At 37.5% G+C, this 16355-nt stretch overlaps 1 protein-coding gene across 4 annotated transcripts in view; it reads left to right on the top strand.

Annotated features, from left to right (window-relative positions):
* Nucleotides 1–16355, top strand: part of CCDC14 (coiled-coil domain containing 14) — a 39081-nt gene that overhangs the window by 7050 nt on the left and 15676 nt on the right. For 3 of the 4 annotated variants that reach the window (XM_070370267.1, XM_070370286.1, XM_070370288.1), the window contains 8 exons: nucleotides 479–534; nucleotides 874–946; nucleotides 1195–1264; nucleotides 1357–1479; nucleotides 11087–11323; nucleotides 11436–11530; nucleotides 12411–12909; nucleotides 15207–15348. In XM_070370267.1, coding sequence (XP_070226368.1) covers nucleotides 479–534; nucleotides 874–946; nucleotides 1195–1264; nucleotides 1357–1479; nucleotides 11087–11323; nucleotides 11436–11530; nucleotides 12411–12909; nucleotides 15207–15348 — 1295 coding nt within the window. The remainder of the gene's footprint in view (nucleotides 1–478; nucleotides 535–873; nucleotides 947–1194; nucleotides 1265–1356; nucleotides 1480–11086; nucleotides 11324–11435; nucleotides 11531–12410; nucleotides 12910–15206; nucleotides 15349–16355) is intronic. The other variant, XM_070370276.1, reaches the window with a different exon arrangement.

Here is a 16355-nt window from a genome sequence, read left to right as displayed (position 1 = left end):
TAACATGGTACATATATAAAATGGAGTATTATTCAGCCTTAACAAGAAGGAAATTTTGCACATGCTGCAACATGTATACTATGAAGATACTGTCCTAAGCAAAGTAAGCCAGTCACAAAAGGACAAATACTATCTGGTTCCATTTATATGAGATTCCTAGAACAGTGAGACCAAAAGTAGAAGGGTGGTTACACCAGGTACTTAGGAGAGGATTAGAGATTAATGATTAATGGGTACAGAATTTCAGTTTGGGAAGATGACAGTTCTGGAGATGGGCTGTAGTGATGGTTGCACAACTGCGAATGTGTTTAATGCCACAGAGCTGTATACTTGAGAATGGTTTATTTTATGTTATGTATGTTTTACCAAGTGAAACAAAAGGAAACAATAACATTTTAGGTTTTGTCAAAACAGTATACTGAGAATATGATAGAAAAATATTTGTATATCTCCTATAATATAATGCATCATGTCATAGGTAATACCTTCGGGAAAGCACACTGGACCTGCTAAATTAACAAATGGAAAGAAAGGGTAAGTACTTAAGAAAGTGTCCAACTTCAGGAATTCTCAAGAGATTTTCAAGTCTATGGGATGGACTAAATTTTTCCTACCCCAGAGATCTAAGTGAGGGTCTCTACTTTCACAAAACTCTGGGGAGAAACCTTTCATATCTCTACCCATGTTGATCATTTTAGTCTTTACAACCTTCATAAAGTCCTGCATAAATCCATCTTTTGCATGGTTGAACAAGCTTTCTTATCCAACCTTTGGTGGAAAGAAAGTGTCTTTTTAGAATGTATTTTGGGAAAATATATTATTTGTAATTATATTTGTGTTATATGTAAATGTATTAACAAACTTGTTTTCTAGGACCAATTTGAGAAAGATACCCCGTTTTAATGCAGATTCTGGCTATCCCACTCACTCTGATTCAGAAAGTCAGGTAAGAGTAAACTGAATAGATACAGTGTATACTGTTTAATTAGTTTTCAGGTAAAAGTTAAGAAGTGGAAATAAAAATTCAAAGGTGAAGTATTAATTGTCCTGACAAAGAATGAAGACTTTTTTGCTTTAAAACATGTCTTCTACCAATAATAAATTGCTTCTAAATAAGGAAATTTTAAAATTACAGAATTTTTTTTCTGCAGTAAAATTTTATGTACAAATTTCTGTGTGACTTTCTCCTTACAGACTGAAACTGTACAGGGGCTTGATGGCTGTGCGTCTTTGCTGCGGGACATTTTGAGAAATGAAGATTCAGGTTTTTTTTTTTAAATGCTTCTTTGCTGATCACCTTTTCTCAATTAAGTAATTCTCTTAATGCTAATGAATTTTTGTTTTAATCATTAATAGGTTCAGAAATAACATATTCAGAAAATAGATGTAACCCCAGACCTGTAGAAACCAAAAGATACAGATCCAAAAAGAAAGGACATGAAAAACATACTGTGCCTTCTGTAGTCCGGAAGGAAATTTGTAAGTATTTTTTTATCTTATTTATTTAAATATGATACTTAATTATGGGAGTTTTGATAGATTACTGGGGTTATGCAGCTGGGCTTACATTTTAATAATACTGGTTATACAGGTGTGTGTGTGTGCTTGTGATTTTTTTTTTCCTCTATTCAGTTTCTAATTGCTGAATGCTTTGCCAAGAAGAAAAGTAGAAAAAAAAAATGGTTAGGTTTTGTAGGAGAATAGTTCAAACCCAGAATGATATTCACAGATTGATTGGGTTTCATATTTCATTGGGTGTTTTATATTTCAATGTATATTTCATATACATTGGGTGTATATTTATTGTTTTAAAAATACTATATGTGTATACATATATTCTAAGTAGGATCCATAGCTCAATTTTTCAGCTGCACAGTTAGAAGATATGGTAACAGGAAGGTAAAATTCCAAGTTGGATAGTTATGTAAGGAAAAAACTCTGCCGCTGATTGACAGTGACTGTAGCCAAGGATGGTTAACACTCACAGTTAACTTGCTGACCTAAGTGGAATGATTCAGTAAGCAGTTTAGAATAAGCAAGTTTTGATTATGTTGTTCCACAGAGGCCTATGGAACATGGTAGCCCAAAATAGAGATGAAAAAGTCCATAATGGGATTTCAGAGCATCAAGAATGGAACCAGCTAGTTCACAGTTCAGGTGGGCCAAAAATGTTAGTACAGCAGAGTACAGTAAGATTTAGCTTAGGTAAGGGGTTTGAGTCATGTACAGCACTAGTTCTGGGTATTAGAGATCAGGATTCAGGCAAAGAGGCTGAAATTCAGATGGTCTTGAGTCAGAACCAAGGCTGAGAAAACAACTTCCTAACCTATCTTGGAGGCCAGTTGCGTTTAGCCTTGTATTGTCTTGACCTGTGCCACTTAAGGTGGCAGTCTCAAGCCACATGTGACTGCAGAGCATTCCAAGTATGGCTAACACAACTAAGGAACTCAATTGTAAATGTTATTTAATTTTAATTAATTTAAATTTAAAGCTGATACTTGACCTAGTTATTAGAAAACTTTTAAAGTATGTTTGAAATAACTTGGTAAATGAATCTACTTTTTTCAACTGTAAAGTTTATTAAACCTAAATACAGATCAAGGATTTCTGATAAAAATTTACCATCCGGATTGAGATGTGCTTTATAGTAAAAATACACAGTATGCTTAGAATATTTAATGCAAAAAAATAAAATATCTCAGTGATTAATGTTAATCACATATTGTAATGTTAATATTTTGGCTGTATTGATTTGAATAAAACATTATAGTAGTTAATGTTACCTATTTTAATTTTTTAATGTAGTTCTTGGAAAATTTTAAATTGCTTATATGATTTACATTATATTTCAGTGGGACAGTATTGGTCTAATCCAGGGTGAGCATACTACAGCCAGTTTTGTTTTATTGTAATGTTTAGTTATTTTGTAAATGAAGCTTTATCAGAGCACAGTCATGCTAATTCATTTTCATTTATGTATTTTCTATGGTTACTTTCGTGTTGTAGGAGGAGACTTGAGTAGTTGTGGAAGAGACCATCTGGCCTGTTTAAAGCATAATATGTTTATTCTCTAGCCTTTTAAGAACAAGTATGCTCACCCCTGGTCTAACTCTTAAAGTAGAAACCTATTTTGGAGGACTGATGGACAAAGAAAGGAGTGGTAGTACATGGTCAGCGATGGTGCCATGGTAGCAACTTGTTGGATCCTAACTTAACTATTTGTTCAGAGTTCCCACAGAGTTCAATCGATAAATCATGTCCAACTCTGCGACCCCATGGACTTCCAGACTTGTCCTTCCTTCACTATCTCCCAGAGTTTACTCAAACTCATGTCCATTGAGTCAGTGATGCTATCCAACCATCTCATCCTCTGTCACCCTCTTCTTCTGCCCTCAATCTTTCCCGGCATCAGTGTCTTTTCCAGTAAGTCGGCTCTTTGCATTAGGTGGCCAAAGTATTGGAGCTTCAGCATCAGCCCCTCCAATGAATATTCAGGGTTGATTTCCTTTAGAATTGACTGGCAAGAAAGAGTAGATAGGAACACCCAAATTAAGATAGGGGTTTTATTTATGAAGAAACTCATTACAAACTCGTTAGAGTATAAGGGAACCACAAGGGATTCTGCTAGCCCAGTGCTAGCAGCATGAACAGAACTGTTACTATCCCTAGGTCTTAAGGGATGAGGTGAGGAAGAGGTTACTGGGATTCAGCTAGAGATATTGTTCTGTTAGAGTAGGCCACCTTGAGAGGAGAAGTGAGCTTTAAGGGACAAAGCCAGCCCAAGGTGGCCTCATAGAAAGGGAGTTTGAAATATCTTGAATGCATGCTTTTTCCTCTCTTTGATAATGCCACAATTCCCATTGGATTGGACCCAACCAGAACCCTGTTGATGTATATCTAGTCAGGGATCTGATTTTCATTCTTACAAGCTAATGAATTATCCTTACTATGTCGTGCATGTTGACAGGAGACACAAGACTCTTGGGTCAGAGACAAAGGTACTGTGCTCATTGCACAGCTAGCAGCATGCACATTAGCATGTTTGTGTCGGTTCTGCCTCACTGCCAACTGCCAGTGGGATGGTACGATGGACCCACGGGGAAACTGCACATGCTGAAGAACACTGAGCTTGGGGGATTCATTGCTTTGGTGGTAAGCAGTTAGAACGCCTATACTTGACTGAGGGAAAAACATCACCTTATCCCTCAACGTTGCTCAGTATAAACACAGCCCTGAAAAATGTCCCAGGTACAGAGCTTAGTTCAAAGCCTTACTTTTTCTTTGGTAAACCCAGCAAGGCATGTAGGAGCACAAGAGACCCATAAAGGAATGTCTCTTAATAATGTAATCCATACAGAGTAGCATCCCAGAGAGAGCAGAGCAGAGTGGAGATGGATAGAAGGTGGGTTTGCTGAAGCAAATGAGAGAGATCTGGCATTCGTAGTCCCTAGCATTAAATTCCTATTTGGATTAGAGTCAGACCAGCAGTTCTGGCCCGTTATCAGTATATAATATTCTTATTGTCCTTTCCCCTACACTGTCATCATCAGAAGTTAGGACCTACTTGCAAAGGACAGTCTCCATTAGGGTTATAGTATAAGAAGTGGTTCCCATTGACCAAGGTTTATTCTTTGGACGCAGAAGCCTCTTTCCCTTTGGTTAAATTACTTCATCTTTCTTTGATTTATCACTGTAGCACTATCTGGAAAGGATCTTTTTTTTCTTTTTTTGTAGTTAACAGCTGTTAGCCAGTACAAGGTTTTTGCTCTGTTAATCACAGTGCCTAAAATACACAAAAGCTGGGACTTCCCTGGTGGTCCAGTGGTTAAGACTCTACACTTCCAATGCAGAGGGCACAGTTTGATGCCTGGTCGGAGAACTAAGATCCCACATGCCACTGGATATGGCCAAAAGATTTTTTTTTAATAAAATAAATAAAAATGCCCTTTATCTAAAAAGCACAGTTTCTGACAACTAATAGGCAAAACTGCATTTCCTTCCTTTTTCATCTCTCCACAAGTGAGATAGTCATAATTAGAATTTTAGGAATTTATTATAGCATGTTAACTAGTATCTACATATCATTTTAAATTTAACATATGTTATCTTACTATTTTGTGTTACTGTCTTCTGGGGTTTGGGCTCCTTATGTATTTTCTGTCTGGGACCTGCCAGATCACTGGGTGTCTATGGAGTCACACCCACCCACCCTGTTGCTTACTTAGAGGAATGAGGCAGAAAGGCAGTTCCAAAAATGCATTGAGAGCTTACCCAAGAGTGCACCTGACATTTAAAAAAAAAACAAACCATTTTTTAATAAGCAGCTACTTACGTTTTGATAACTATTGAATGCTGTGGTCACATGCTCCTACCTTCAGTATCATATATATATTTCTGCCCTCATCTTGGAGAAATAAACCACTACAGGCAGAATATTTTTAGCATTGATGGCCCCCATCAAGGCCAAGTGTTCTCTGTATTTCAAATTATAATAGGCATCCAGCAATGCCTATCTGCAATAGGTGTTTATTCCATATTTGGGTGGCAGGAATTATCTAAAAATTGTACATCCACTTAATGGTTTTTAACTTGTCTTGGATAAATTGTTTTAAGATTTTTGTGTCTTAAATACAGATGTACAACATTATAAGTAGAGTTTCACATAGATTGAGTTAATGGAGAAGTTAAGTAAGATATGTTAATTCTAAAGCTTTGAATTTTAAGAACTATTTGAAGTTTATTAATTTATGTTGGGTGATGGCATCTGCTAGCAAAGGCAAAATATCGTAGCTTAACTTAATCAGAGATTAAGACAGAATGTGGTCCACTGGAGAAGGGCATGGCAAACCACTTCAGTATTCTTGCCTTGAGAACCCCATGAACAGTATGAAAAGGCAAAATGATAGGATACTGAAAGGGGAACTCCCTGGGTCGGTAGGTGCCCAATATGCTACAAGAGATCAGTGGAGAAATAACTCCAGAAAGAATGAAGGGATGGAGCCAAAGCAAAAACAATACCCAGCTGTGGGTGTGACTGGTGATAGAAGCAAGGTCTGATGCTGTAAGAGCAATACTGCATAGGAACCTGGAATGTCAGGTCCATGAATCAAGGCAAATTGGAAGTGGTCAACAGGAGATGGCAAGAGTGAACATCGACATTCTAGGAATCAGCAAACTAAAACGGAATGGAATGGGTGAATTTAACTCAGATGACCATTATATCTACTACTGTGGGCAGGAATCCCTCAGAAGAAATGGAGTAGCCATCATGGTCAACAGAAGAGTCCAAAATGCAGTACTTGGATGCAATCTCAAAAACGACAATGATTTCTATTCATTTCCAAGGCAAACCATTCAATATCATGGTAATCCAAGCCTATGTCCCAACCAGTAACACTAAAGAAGCTGAAGTTGAATGGTTCTATGAAGACCTACAAGACCTTTTAGAACTAACATCCAAAAAAGATGTCCTTTTCATTATAGGGGACTGGAATGCAAAAGTAGGAAGTCAAGAAACACCTGGAGTAACAGGCAAATTTGGCCTTGGACTACAGAATGAAGCAGGGCAAAGGCTAATAGAGTTTTGCCAAGAGAACGTACTGGTCATAACAAACACCCTCTTCCAACAACACAAGAGAAGACTCTACACATGGACATCACCGGATGGTCAACACCGAAATCAGATTGATTATATTGTTTGCAGCCAAAAATGGAGAAGCTCTATACAGTCATCAAAAACAAGACCAGGAGCTGACTGTGGCTCAGATCATGAACTCTTTAGCGCCAAATTCAGACTTAAATTGAAGAAAGTAAGGAAAACCACTAGACCATTCAGTTATGACCTAAATCAAATCCCTTATGACTAGACAGTGGAAGTGAGAAATAGATTTAAGGGCCTAGATCTGATAGACAGAGTGCCTGATGAACTATGGAATGAGGTTCATGACGTTGTACAGGAGACAGGGATCAAGACCATCCCCATGGAAAAGAAATGCAGAAAAAGCAAAATGGCTGTCCAGGGAGGCCTTACAAATAGCTGTGAAAAGAAGAGAAGTGAAAAGCAAAGGAGAAAAGGAAAGATATAAGCATCTGAATGTAGAGTTCCAAAGAATAGCAGGAAAAGATAAGAAAGCCTTCCTCAGCGATCAATGCAAAGAAATAGAGGAAGACAACAGAATGGGAAAGACTAGGGATCTCTTCAAGAAAATTAGAGATACCAAGGGAACATTTCATGCAAAGATGGGCTCAATAAAGGACAGAAATGGTATGGACCTAACAGAAGCAGAAGATACTAAGAAGAGGTGGCAAGAATACACAGAATACACAGAACTGTACAAAAAAGAGCTTCACGACCCAGATAATCACGATGGTGTGATCACTGACCTAGAGCCAGACATCCTGGAATGGGAAGTCAAGTGGGACTTAGAAAGCATCACTATGAACAAAGCTAGTGGAGGTGATGGAATTCCAGTTGAGCTATTTCAAATCCTGAAAGATGATGCTGTGAAAGTGCTGCACTCAATATGCCAGCAAATTTGGAAAACTCAGCAGTGGCCATAGGACTGGAAAAGGGCAGTTTTCATTCCAATCCCAAAGAAAGACAATGCAAAAGAATGCTCAAACTACCACACAATTGCACTCATCTCACATGCTAGTAAAGTAATGCTCAAAATTCTCCAAGCCAGGCTTCAGCAATATGTGAACCGTGAACTTCCAGATGTTCAAGCTGGTTTTGGAAAAGGCAGAGGAACCAGAGATCAAATTGCCAACATCCACTGGATCATCGAAAAAGCAAGAGAGTTCCAGAAAAACATCTATTTCTGCTTTATTGACTATGCCAAAGCCTTTGACTGTGTGGATCACAAGAAACTGTGGAAAATTCTGAAAGAGATGGGAATACCAGACCACCTGACCTGCCTCTTGAGAAACCTGTATGCAGGTCAGGAAGCAACAGTTAGAACTGGACATGGAACAACAGACTGGTTCCAAATAGGAAAAGGAGTTCGTCAAGGCTGTATATTGTCACCCTGCTTATTTAACTTATATGCAGTGTACATCATGAGAAACGCTGGACTGGAAGAAACACAAACTGGAATCAAGATTGCCGGGAGAAATATCAATAACCTCAGATATGCAGATGATACCAGCCTTACGGCAGAAAATGAAGAGGAACTAAAAAGCCTCTTGATGAAAGTGAAAGAGGAGAGTGAAAAAGTTGGCTTAAAGGTCAACATTCAGAAAATGAAGATCATGGCATTTGGTCCCATCACTTCAGAGGAAATAGATGGGGAAACAGTGGAAACAGTATCAGACTTTATTTTTTGGGGGGCTCCAAAATCACTGCAGATGGTGACTGCAGCCATGAAATTAAAAGACACTTACTCCTTGGAAGGAAAGTTATGACCAACCTAGACAGCATATTCAAAAGCAGAGATATTACTTTGCCAACAAAGGTCTGTCTAGTCAAGGCTATGGTTTTTCCAGTGGTCATGTATGGATGTGAGAGTCGGACTGTGAAGAAAGCTGAACGCCGAAGAATTGATGCTTTTGAACTATGGTGTTGGAGAAGACTCTTGAGAGTCCCTTGGACTACAAGGAGATCCAACCAGCCCACTGTGAAGGAGATCAGCCCTGGGATTTCTTTGGAAGGAATGATGCTAAAGTTGAAACTCCAGTACTTTGGCCACCTCATGCAAAGAGTTGACTCATTGGAAAAAACTCTGATGCTGGGAAGGATTGGGGGCAAGAGGAGAAGGGGATGACAGAGGATGAGATGGCTGGATGGTATCACTGACTCGATGGACGTGAGTCTGAGTGAACTCTGGGAGTTGGTGATGGACAGGGAGGCATGGCGTGCTGCGATTCATGGGGTCGCAAAGAGTTGGACACGACTAAGCGACTGATCTGATCTGATCTGATCTGATTAAGACTTTGGAGCCATTTGGTAATGGCTGTAACATTTATTGAGTTCTTATTATGGGCTAGACACTGATAGTTGACATGTGCTATTTAATTTTCATAACAGTATTATAAAACAGGTAATGCTCGTATTATCATCATTTTTTTGATGAGGAAGAAGAGTCCAAGAGAGGTTAAATAATTTGCCAAAAGTTATTCAGCTAGTAATTGTTAGAGCTCATATGCAAGCCAGGGAAGTATGTTCACAGCAATAGGTTATTACAAAGGAAAGAATAACTCAAGTCAAAATAGATGCATCCAGTATCTCCAACCATTTTCATAGTCCAATAATAATTTAGTAGTAGTTTTCTGTGTTTATTGGTTATAATATTTCATTTGCCTTTAACGTTTTGCTTTTACTTGTAGGTTTTATGCTTTTAGCAGTGTTTTTATTTTCAATAAATTGTGTATGTATTTAGGGAATTCCATACCATTTAAACATTTTTAACTTTTCACTGTTTAAGTAAGGATTAACTTTAATAAAGCAAGTGTATAAATCTCAATAAATATTTGCATATGTGTACATCCATGTAGTTGACCACCCAGTTGAAAATAAAGAACGATTTCAGTACCCTACCAGGCTCCTATCCGTCAGTATTCTCATTATTACCTGTCTCCCCATCCTTGAATAAACACTTTTCTGACTTCTTTCTCAATTGGATAGTTTTACTATCTTTGAACTTCATGTACACTGTGAAAATGCAGCTCTACACTGTAGTCTTGTGTCTGACTCTCACACAGCATCATATCTGTTAACTTCATATAGGCAGTCAGAGTATATCAGTACTTTGTTCTTTTCCATTGCTATATAGTATTCCATCATATGGCTACACCACAATTCATCCACTTCTACTATTCATGACTGGGTTTTCAGTTTGGGGCTACTGCTAATACAGCTGTTGCGAACATTCTTGTACACATTTTAGTAGATGTAATACTCATTTCTGCCAGGTATATTCCCCGAAATATAATTGCTATATCATAAAATATATGTTTAGCTTTGGTAAGCTTTTGCCAAAAAGTATATGTTTTTCTAAGTTTGTTTTGTACTCTGATATAGCCCTGCCTAAAGAAGCTTATAGTTTAGTCAAACAGACAAGAGAGTGAAAGATAAGCAATATAGTACAGTATCCAAGTGATACATGATTTGTATAGACAATATATACTCTGGCACGGTGAAGAGCAGTCACTAGACTGAAATGACTGGAGAAGGCTTCAGATGAGCTTTGGTGAGTTAGGTAGAATTGAATTGAAAGGTATGGTTCATCATGAGTAATAGTATAGGAAAGTGAGAAAAGCATGTAGGTGTCTAAATTGGTCTGACTGGATTGAAAGATTTCTTAGTTGAGGATGATGGAAAGATGGTTGGAAAATTATGTTGTGGTTAGGCTTTTGAGACTTTAAATATCAGGTTAAGGTCTTATTTGAGAGCTCAATGTGTAGATTAAATTCACTTTCTCACTCTAAAAGCTCTGATTTATTTATTGTTGCTGTTATTATCATCATTATCATCAAAGCATCATAATTGTACAAGGTATTCTATCTTTCTGTTCCATTCTCCCTCTCAAGAACATTCCATTTAGTTCAGTCAGTCAATTGTGTCTGACTTTTTGCGAGCCCATGGACTGTAGCACGCAAGGCTTCCCTGTCCATCACCATCTCCCAGAGCTTTCCTCAAACTCATGTGCATCGAGTCAGTGATGCCATCCAACCATCTAATCCTCTATCGTCCCCTTCTCCTCCTGCCTTCAACTTTCCCAGCATCAGGGTCTTTTCCAATGAGTCAGTTCTTCCAGTGAGTCAGTTCTTATCAGGTGGCCAAAGTATTGGAGTTTCAGCTTCAGCATCAGTCCTTCCAGTGACTCCTTTCCCAACTCAAGTGCATTATGAGTAGCATTTAATAGAGATTTTAAAGACATAGTGTAAGTTAATTTTGAGGAGAACCTGATTCATTACTTCCTTTTAAAAAAAGAATTTGAGGTGATTTTCTTTAGGGGTGATCACACTCTGTAAAGTACGTGATGAATCGAGTTACTTTTGAGAGCCCTTTTTTCCTCTAATACCTTTGGTAAAGGTTTTTGAAAAGAACCGTATTTCAGAAAATTTTTTCCCCCTTTTTCCATATTAGTATCTTCAGATAAGAAGAAGCAGATACCTAATGATGCTTCTGTTGGAAGTGAAAGAGACTCATCAGATATACTGCAAAACTGGTCACTACAAGACCACTGTGGAATGTATTCACCCTTAATATACCAAGCTCTTTGCGAACATGTGCAGACTCAAATGTCACTGATGAATAACTTGGCTTCAAAGAACAACCCGAATGGAATTCCTACTGCACCTTGCCACACTGTGTCTGGTTCTGGTTAGTATGAATGACGTTTTAAAAAGCATGAATATAAGCTCTAATTAAGTTGCCTGGTAATTGTATAAGCAGTCTGATATGTGAATGACTTTTTCTCCCTTTTACTTTTTAGAATCTCCAACGTCTTCACCTTCTAGTTATGGTTTACCCACCTCTATCCCAGTCCGGGTACCTCGGCAGCCACCCTGCCCTCCGATGGTTCATTCTGTGAGTGCAGTTTATATACTATATAAGTAATGATTTGCTTTTAGAAATTGTCATCTTGAGAGAAAATTTCATTTGCTGATTGTATCTTAATGCTCTAGGCTGTAAAGACCAATTATTTTTTGAGTTATTTTTTATTAGAAAAGTTTGCCTATTAATTAAGGACAGTGGTGGGCAGGGCGAAGGAAAAAGATTACTAGGGAAAAAAAAATCACCCATACCTACCAGCAAAGCACAATTGCTGTTAACACATTGATAGAGCATGTTCCAGTCATTTAATTCTTTGTGTAGGTTTCATTTTCTGGTTTTAATTTGTTAAGTAAACTTACTTTTAATAATATCATCATAATTAAATTTTATATAGTTTTACATGCTGCTTTTTTCCACTTAACATTTAATTGTGATTTACCTTTTGTAAATTTTTACTAAGTTCTTACTACTCTAGTGGATATACCATGGTCTGTGTAACTCCTCACCTATGGTTAGACATTTAAATAAATTTTTTACTACTGTAACATTTCTCTAAATATGTTTATGCAGAAGCCTTTTCAGCTTATTTTCTACACTGTGATTTCCCAAAGTGGAAGTTTATTTTGGTCCCAAAGTAGACTAATTTTTGATGCCTTTAAACCATTTATGATATATGTAAACAATCTATTTTGGTCGTGGCTTTATAATGTTCCCATATTACTGAGTGAACTAATTAAGCTTTAAAAATGCAGAATAATGAGCTAAGGGGAAATTGACTTATTCACTGGTAATCTGTAACTCCATCCTGCAAATGTCATCTTCTAACATTTTTCATTTGAGTTTATTGTAGTTAATGCCCACAAGTCAGTGCTCATTATTTTTGAAGTCTTAGCTTGTTTTTTTCTTTCTTTAGGAAGTTCAGACTGATGGTGACAGTCAGTTTGCATCACAAGGAAGAACAACTTCTGTGAACTGTACTGATGATGTTGTAAGGAATTCCTTCAATACCTGTCTTGGAGTTTCATGTAACCTGCCCCAAACTGGCAAACCAGCTACTCCAACATTTCAGCAACTGGGTCTTGCTAACGGGGTTCTGCCGAAAAGACTTTCTGAGGAACCGGACTTACTGAAGTGTTTCCAGACATACATGAAACTGTTGCGTTCTCATCCTGACAGTCCCACTCGCCGCAGCCCCACCCTATTACAGCCAGCTTTCTTGGCTACTCATGAAGAAAAATGTACTAACAAACACATTGGTGAGGTCAGAAGTGAAGGAAAGGATTTAAACATACCTCTGGGAGATTCAAGAATAAAGGATGTGCAGAAGGCAAAAAACGTGAACCAGAGTGCTGAAAAAGTTAGAACTATCAAGTATTTGTTGGGAGAGCTCAAGGCCCTGGTAGCAGAACAAGGTAGATAAGTACTTTCTTTGTAATTTTCTGTGGCATGTCATCATTTAAATTCAGAATAATCAACATGAAGTTTGTGATATTTTCCATAGAAGTATGTCTTATGCTAATGAGGAGATGAGTTTTGTCTGTTTTATTCTTATTTTGTGGGTTTTTGCTCCCTGTTGTTTCCTGTGGATTTGAAACGTGCTAGGGAATATCATTCTTTTACTTGTAAGTGTGTGTTCATTCTACTTGATTCAAAGGGACCTTGAAAAGATTCAACCAAAGAAAATTCATAGAGATAAATTTTAAGGGGTTGGAGGACATGGTTAACTCCCTAGAACAGAGTGATAATGTTTCCTCCTTTAAAAAGATGTAAAAGTTTTCCTCTCATCATTTATTTAATAACTGTTACAATGTTTAACAAATCTCACTTTGAGAAGGAACCTAAATCTTCTGATGCCCTTTTCAGTTCACTCTTAAGATATTTTAATTAATCAAAAAAAATATCTTGGGTGGAGTTATGAGCCAGGTTGTATTCATTTTCATTATGTATGTATATTCTGAATAATGACTTTCACTTGGAGTTAGTTACACATTTGTCATCTAGAAAACACAGTAATTGATTATGGAAGTTCTAATTGAGTACCTCATATTTGCAGTCTGACAAAAAAGTTACCAAATCTTAAAATTTATCTGTATTAGGATGTAGCACTATTAATCCTGTGGTTCAGTATATTAAAATTTATCTGTATTATTAGGATGTAGCACTATTAATCCTGTGGTTCAGTATATTAAAATCTCCTGTATTATTCTCTTAAGTGAATACTTAATCATTGGTAACAATTATAATAGTAGTAATATTAGCTATCACTTATTGAGCACCTAGCATGTGCCCAGCACTGTGCTAAGTGTTTTATATGCATTATTTCATTTAATCCTCACAGCAACACTATGAGGTACTATTATTGTCCCCATTTTACAGACGAGGAAACTGAGGCTTGGAGAACAGTATTTCATTTAATCCTCTCAGCAACCCCATGAGGTACTGTTGTTATCCATTTAACCATGAAGAAACCTAGGCTTCAAGAATTAAGTAATTTGACTAAGGTACATTGCAGGAAAATGGTGGAGCCCAGGTCTCTGCTTCTAATGCTTTCATGCAAAAACCCCTCTACAGAGCATTCTGCTCTGTAATTGGGCACAATTACTGTATGCATGTAAACTTTCCATTAAGGTGTTAAAATACTTGTGGAATTGATTAACTTTTTGTAGCTGAATACTTTATCTCTTTTGGATATCAGACAGTTAATATTATATTTATTAAATGTTTTCATTTCCCAGAAATTTTTGTTTAATTGAAGTATAGCTGCTTTACAATGTTGTATGAGTTTCTCCCGTAAAGCAAAGTGCATCAGTTGTATGTATACATATATCCACTCTTTAAAAATTTTCTTCCTGTTTAGGTCACCATAGATCAAGTAGGATTCCCTGTGCTGTACCATAGGTTCTCATTAGTGATCTGTTTTTTACACAGTACTATACGTATATCAACCCTCATCTCCCAGTTCATCCCACCTTCTCCCTCTTTGCTGGCCATAAGCTTTTTTGCTACATTTGTGACTCTATTTCTGCTTTGCAAATAAATTCATCTGTACCATTTCTCTAGCAGTTTACAGAAAATCTGAATAAAAATGAACAAAAATAAAAGGACAAGAGATCTAAAATCTACCTTCTACCTGTATCTTTTTGCCACCTCCCAAATCATCCACTCCCCACAGTCAATGACAAAAATGATACTGCTTTTGATGCTGCATCAAATGAAGTGTAGCCGGTTGTGTTAAATTTACTTTATAAAATTAAATAATAAAACCTTATCTTAGTAGACCCTCCCTCAATATATTTCCAAAATGAATCACCAGAAGTGAATTATTTGCTTATGCCAGGATCAAAGGTTGTGTTGTTAATACTATAATCAATTATAAGAAACCCTTTAGTAATTATAGGAACATGTGGACTAGGAGATATATATATAAACCATCTTCCTACTAGACACTTTAACTGAAAAAAAAATCACTGATATAATAATTCTGTGACTTAACATAAATCTTTAGAATTCTTCTCAATAAGGAAGTGCAGACTGCAGGAAAAAGGAAAATAGGATTTGTATAATAAATTCATAAATAACTGAGTTGAGTTTGTTTATAGTACATATGTATATATGTGAAATGTTTTCTTTTTTAGTAATACATGTGAATAATCTTATCAAAACAGCAATTTATAATACTGTGTTTACTCATTTCTTCTGTTTTTTATAGAAGATTCAGAAATCCAGAGGGTGATTACAGAACTGGAGATGTGTATATCTCTGCTTCCAGCCGTAAGTGCAAACACAAATATTCAGGTTGAAATAGCACTGGCCATGCAGCCACTAAGAAGTGAAAACGCTCATTTACGCAGGTAAGAATTGCTCTTTGACTTTTTTGTCTCCATGCAAAGATGTCCTATGGCCAGAACAAAAGTGCCTAATGAGATACCTAGGGCTTTGTAAGGAAAGCAGACATGGTCTCACTGTATTTGTACTCTTAATCCCCTGTTTTCCAAATACTGACAGCAGTCTCTAACTCTTCCATTATTTCTGCCCACTAGTGTGTATTTTTTCACAACTTTTTCACATCTGTTGTCGCTTGGTTGGTAACAAATAGAGAGCAAAGTGAACTACATCCGGATATTTATTAGGCTAGTCTAGGCTATGCAGTCCATGGACTGTATCGTCCATGGGGTCGCAAAGAGTCGGACACGACTGAGTGACCTTCACTTTCATTTTCAGGCTATGCAGTGCTTGTGCTCAGTTGCTTCAGGCATGTTCGACTCTGCAACCCCATGGACTGTAGCCTGCCAGGTTCCTCTGTCCACGGGATTTCCCAGGCGAGAATACTGGAGTGAGTTGCCATTTCCTTCTCCAGGGCATCTTCCTGACCCCAGGGATCGCATCTGGGTCTCCTACATTGCAGGGGAATTCTTTACCGCTGAGTCACCTGGGAAGCCCAGAACTTAGTCTCTGCGTATTATTTATCTTGATATTGTGACCGTAGGAAATATCAATAGTTGTTATTTGTTTCTATTTCTTAGAACATTTTTCTTTGATTGATTGATTTTTATTTTTGGCTGCACTGGGTGTTCGTTGCTTTCGTGGACTTTCTCTAGTTGCAGCAAGCAGGGCTGCTCTTTGTTGTGGTGTGTGGACTTCTCTTGCGGTGGCTTCTCTTAGGGCAGAGCACAGGCTCTCGGTGCTCAGGCTTCAGTAGTTGCGGCCTGCAGGCTCGGCAGTTGTGGTGCACGGGCTTAGTTTCTCAGTGGCATGTGGAGTCTTCCCAAACCAGGGGTTGAACCTGTGTCCCCTGCACTGGCAGGCGAATTCTTATACACTGTGACACTGGGTAAGTCGCAGAACATTTTAAAATTGC

The sequence above is a fragment of the Bos mutus genome, chromosome 1, assembly GCF_027580195.1.
Source record: "Bos mutus isolate GX-2022 chromosome 1, NWIPB_WYAK_1.1, whole genome shotgun sequence".
Taxonomy (NCBI): domain Eukaryota; kingdom Metazoa; phylum Chordata; class Mammalia; order Artiodactyla; family Bovidae; genus Bos; species Bos mutus.
The sequence above is the reverse complement of the archived record's forward strand: the minus strand, read 5'-3'. Positions and strand labels throughout refer to the sequence as shown.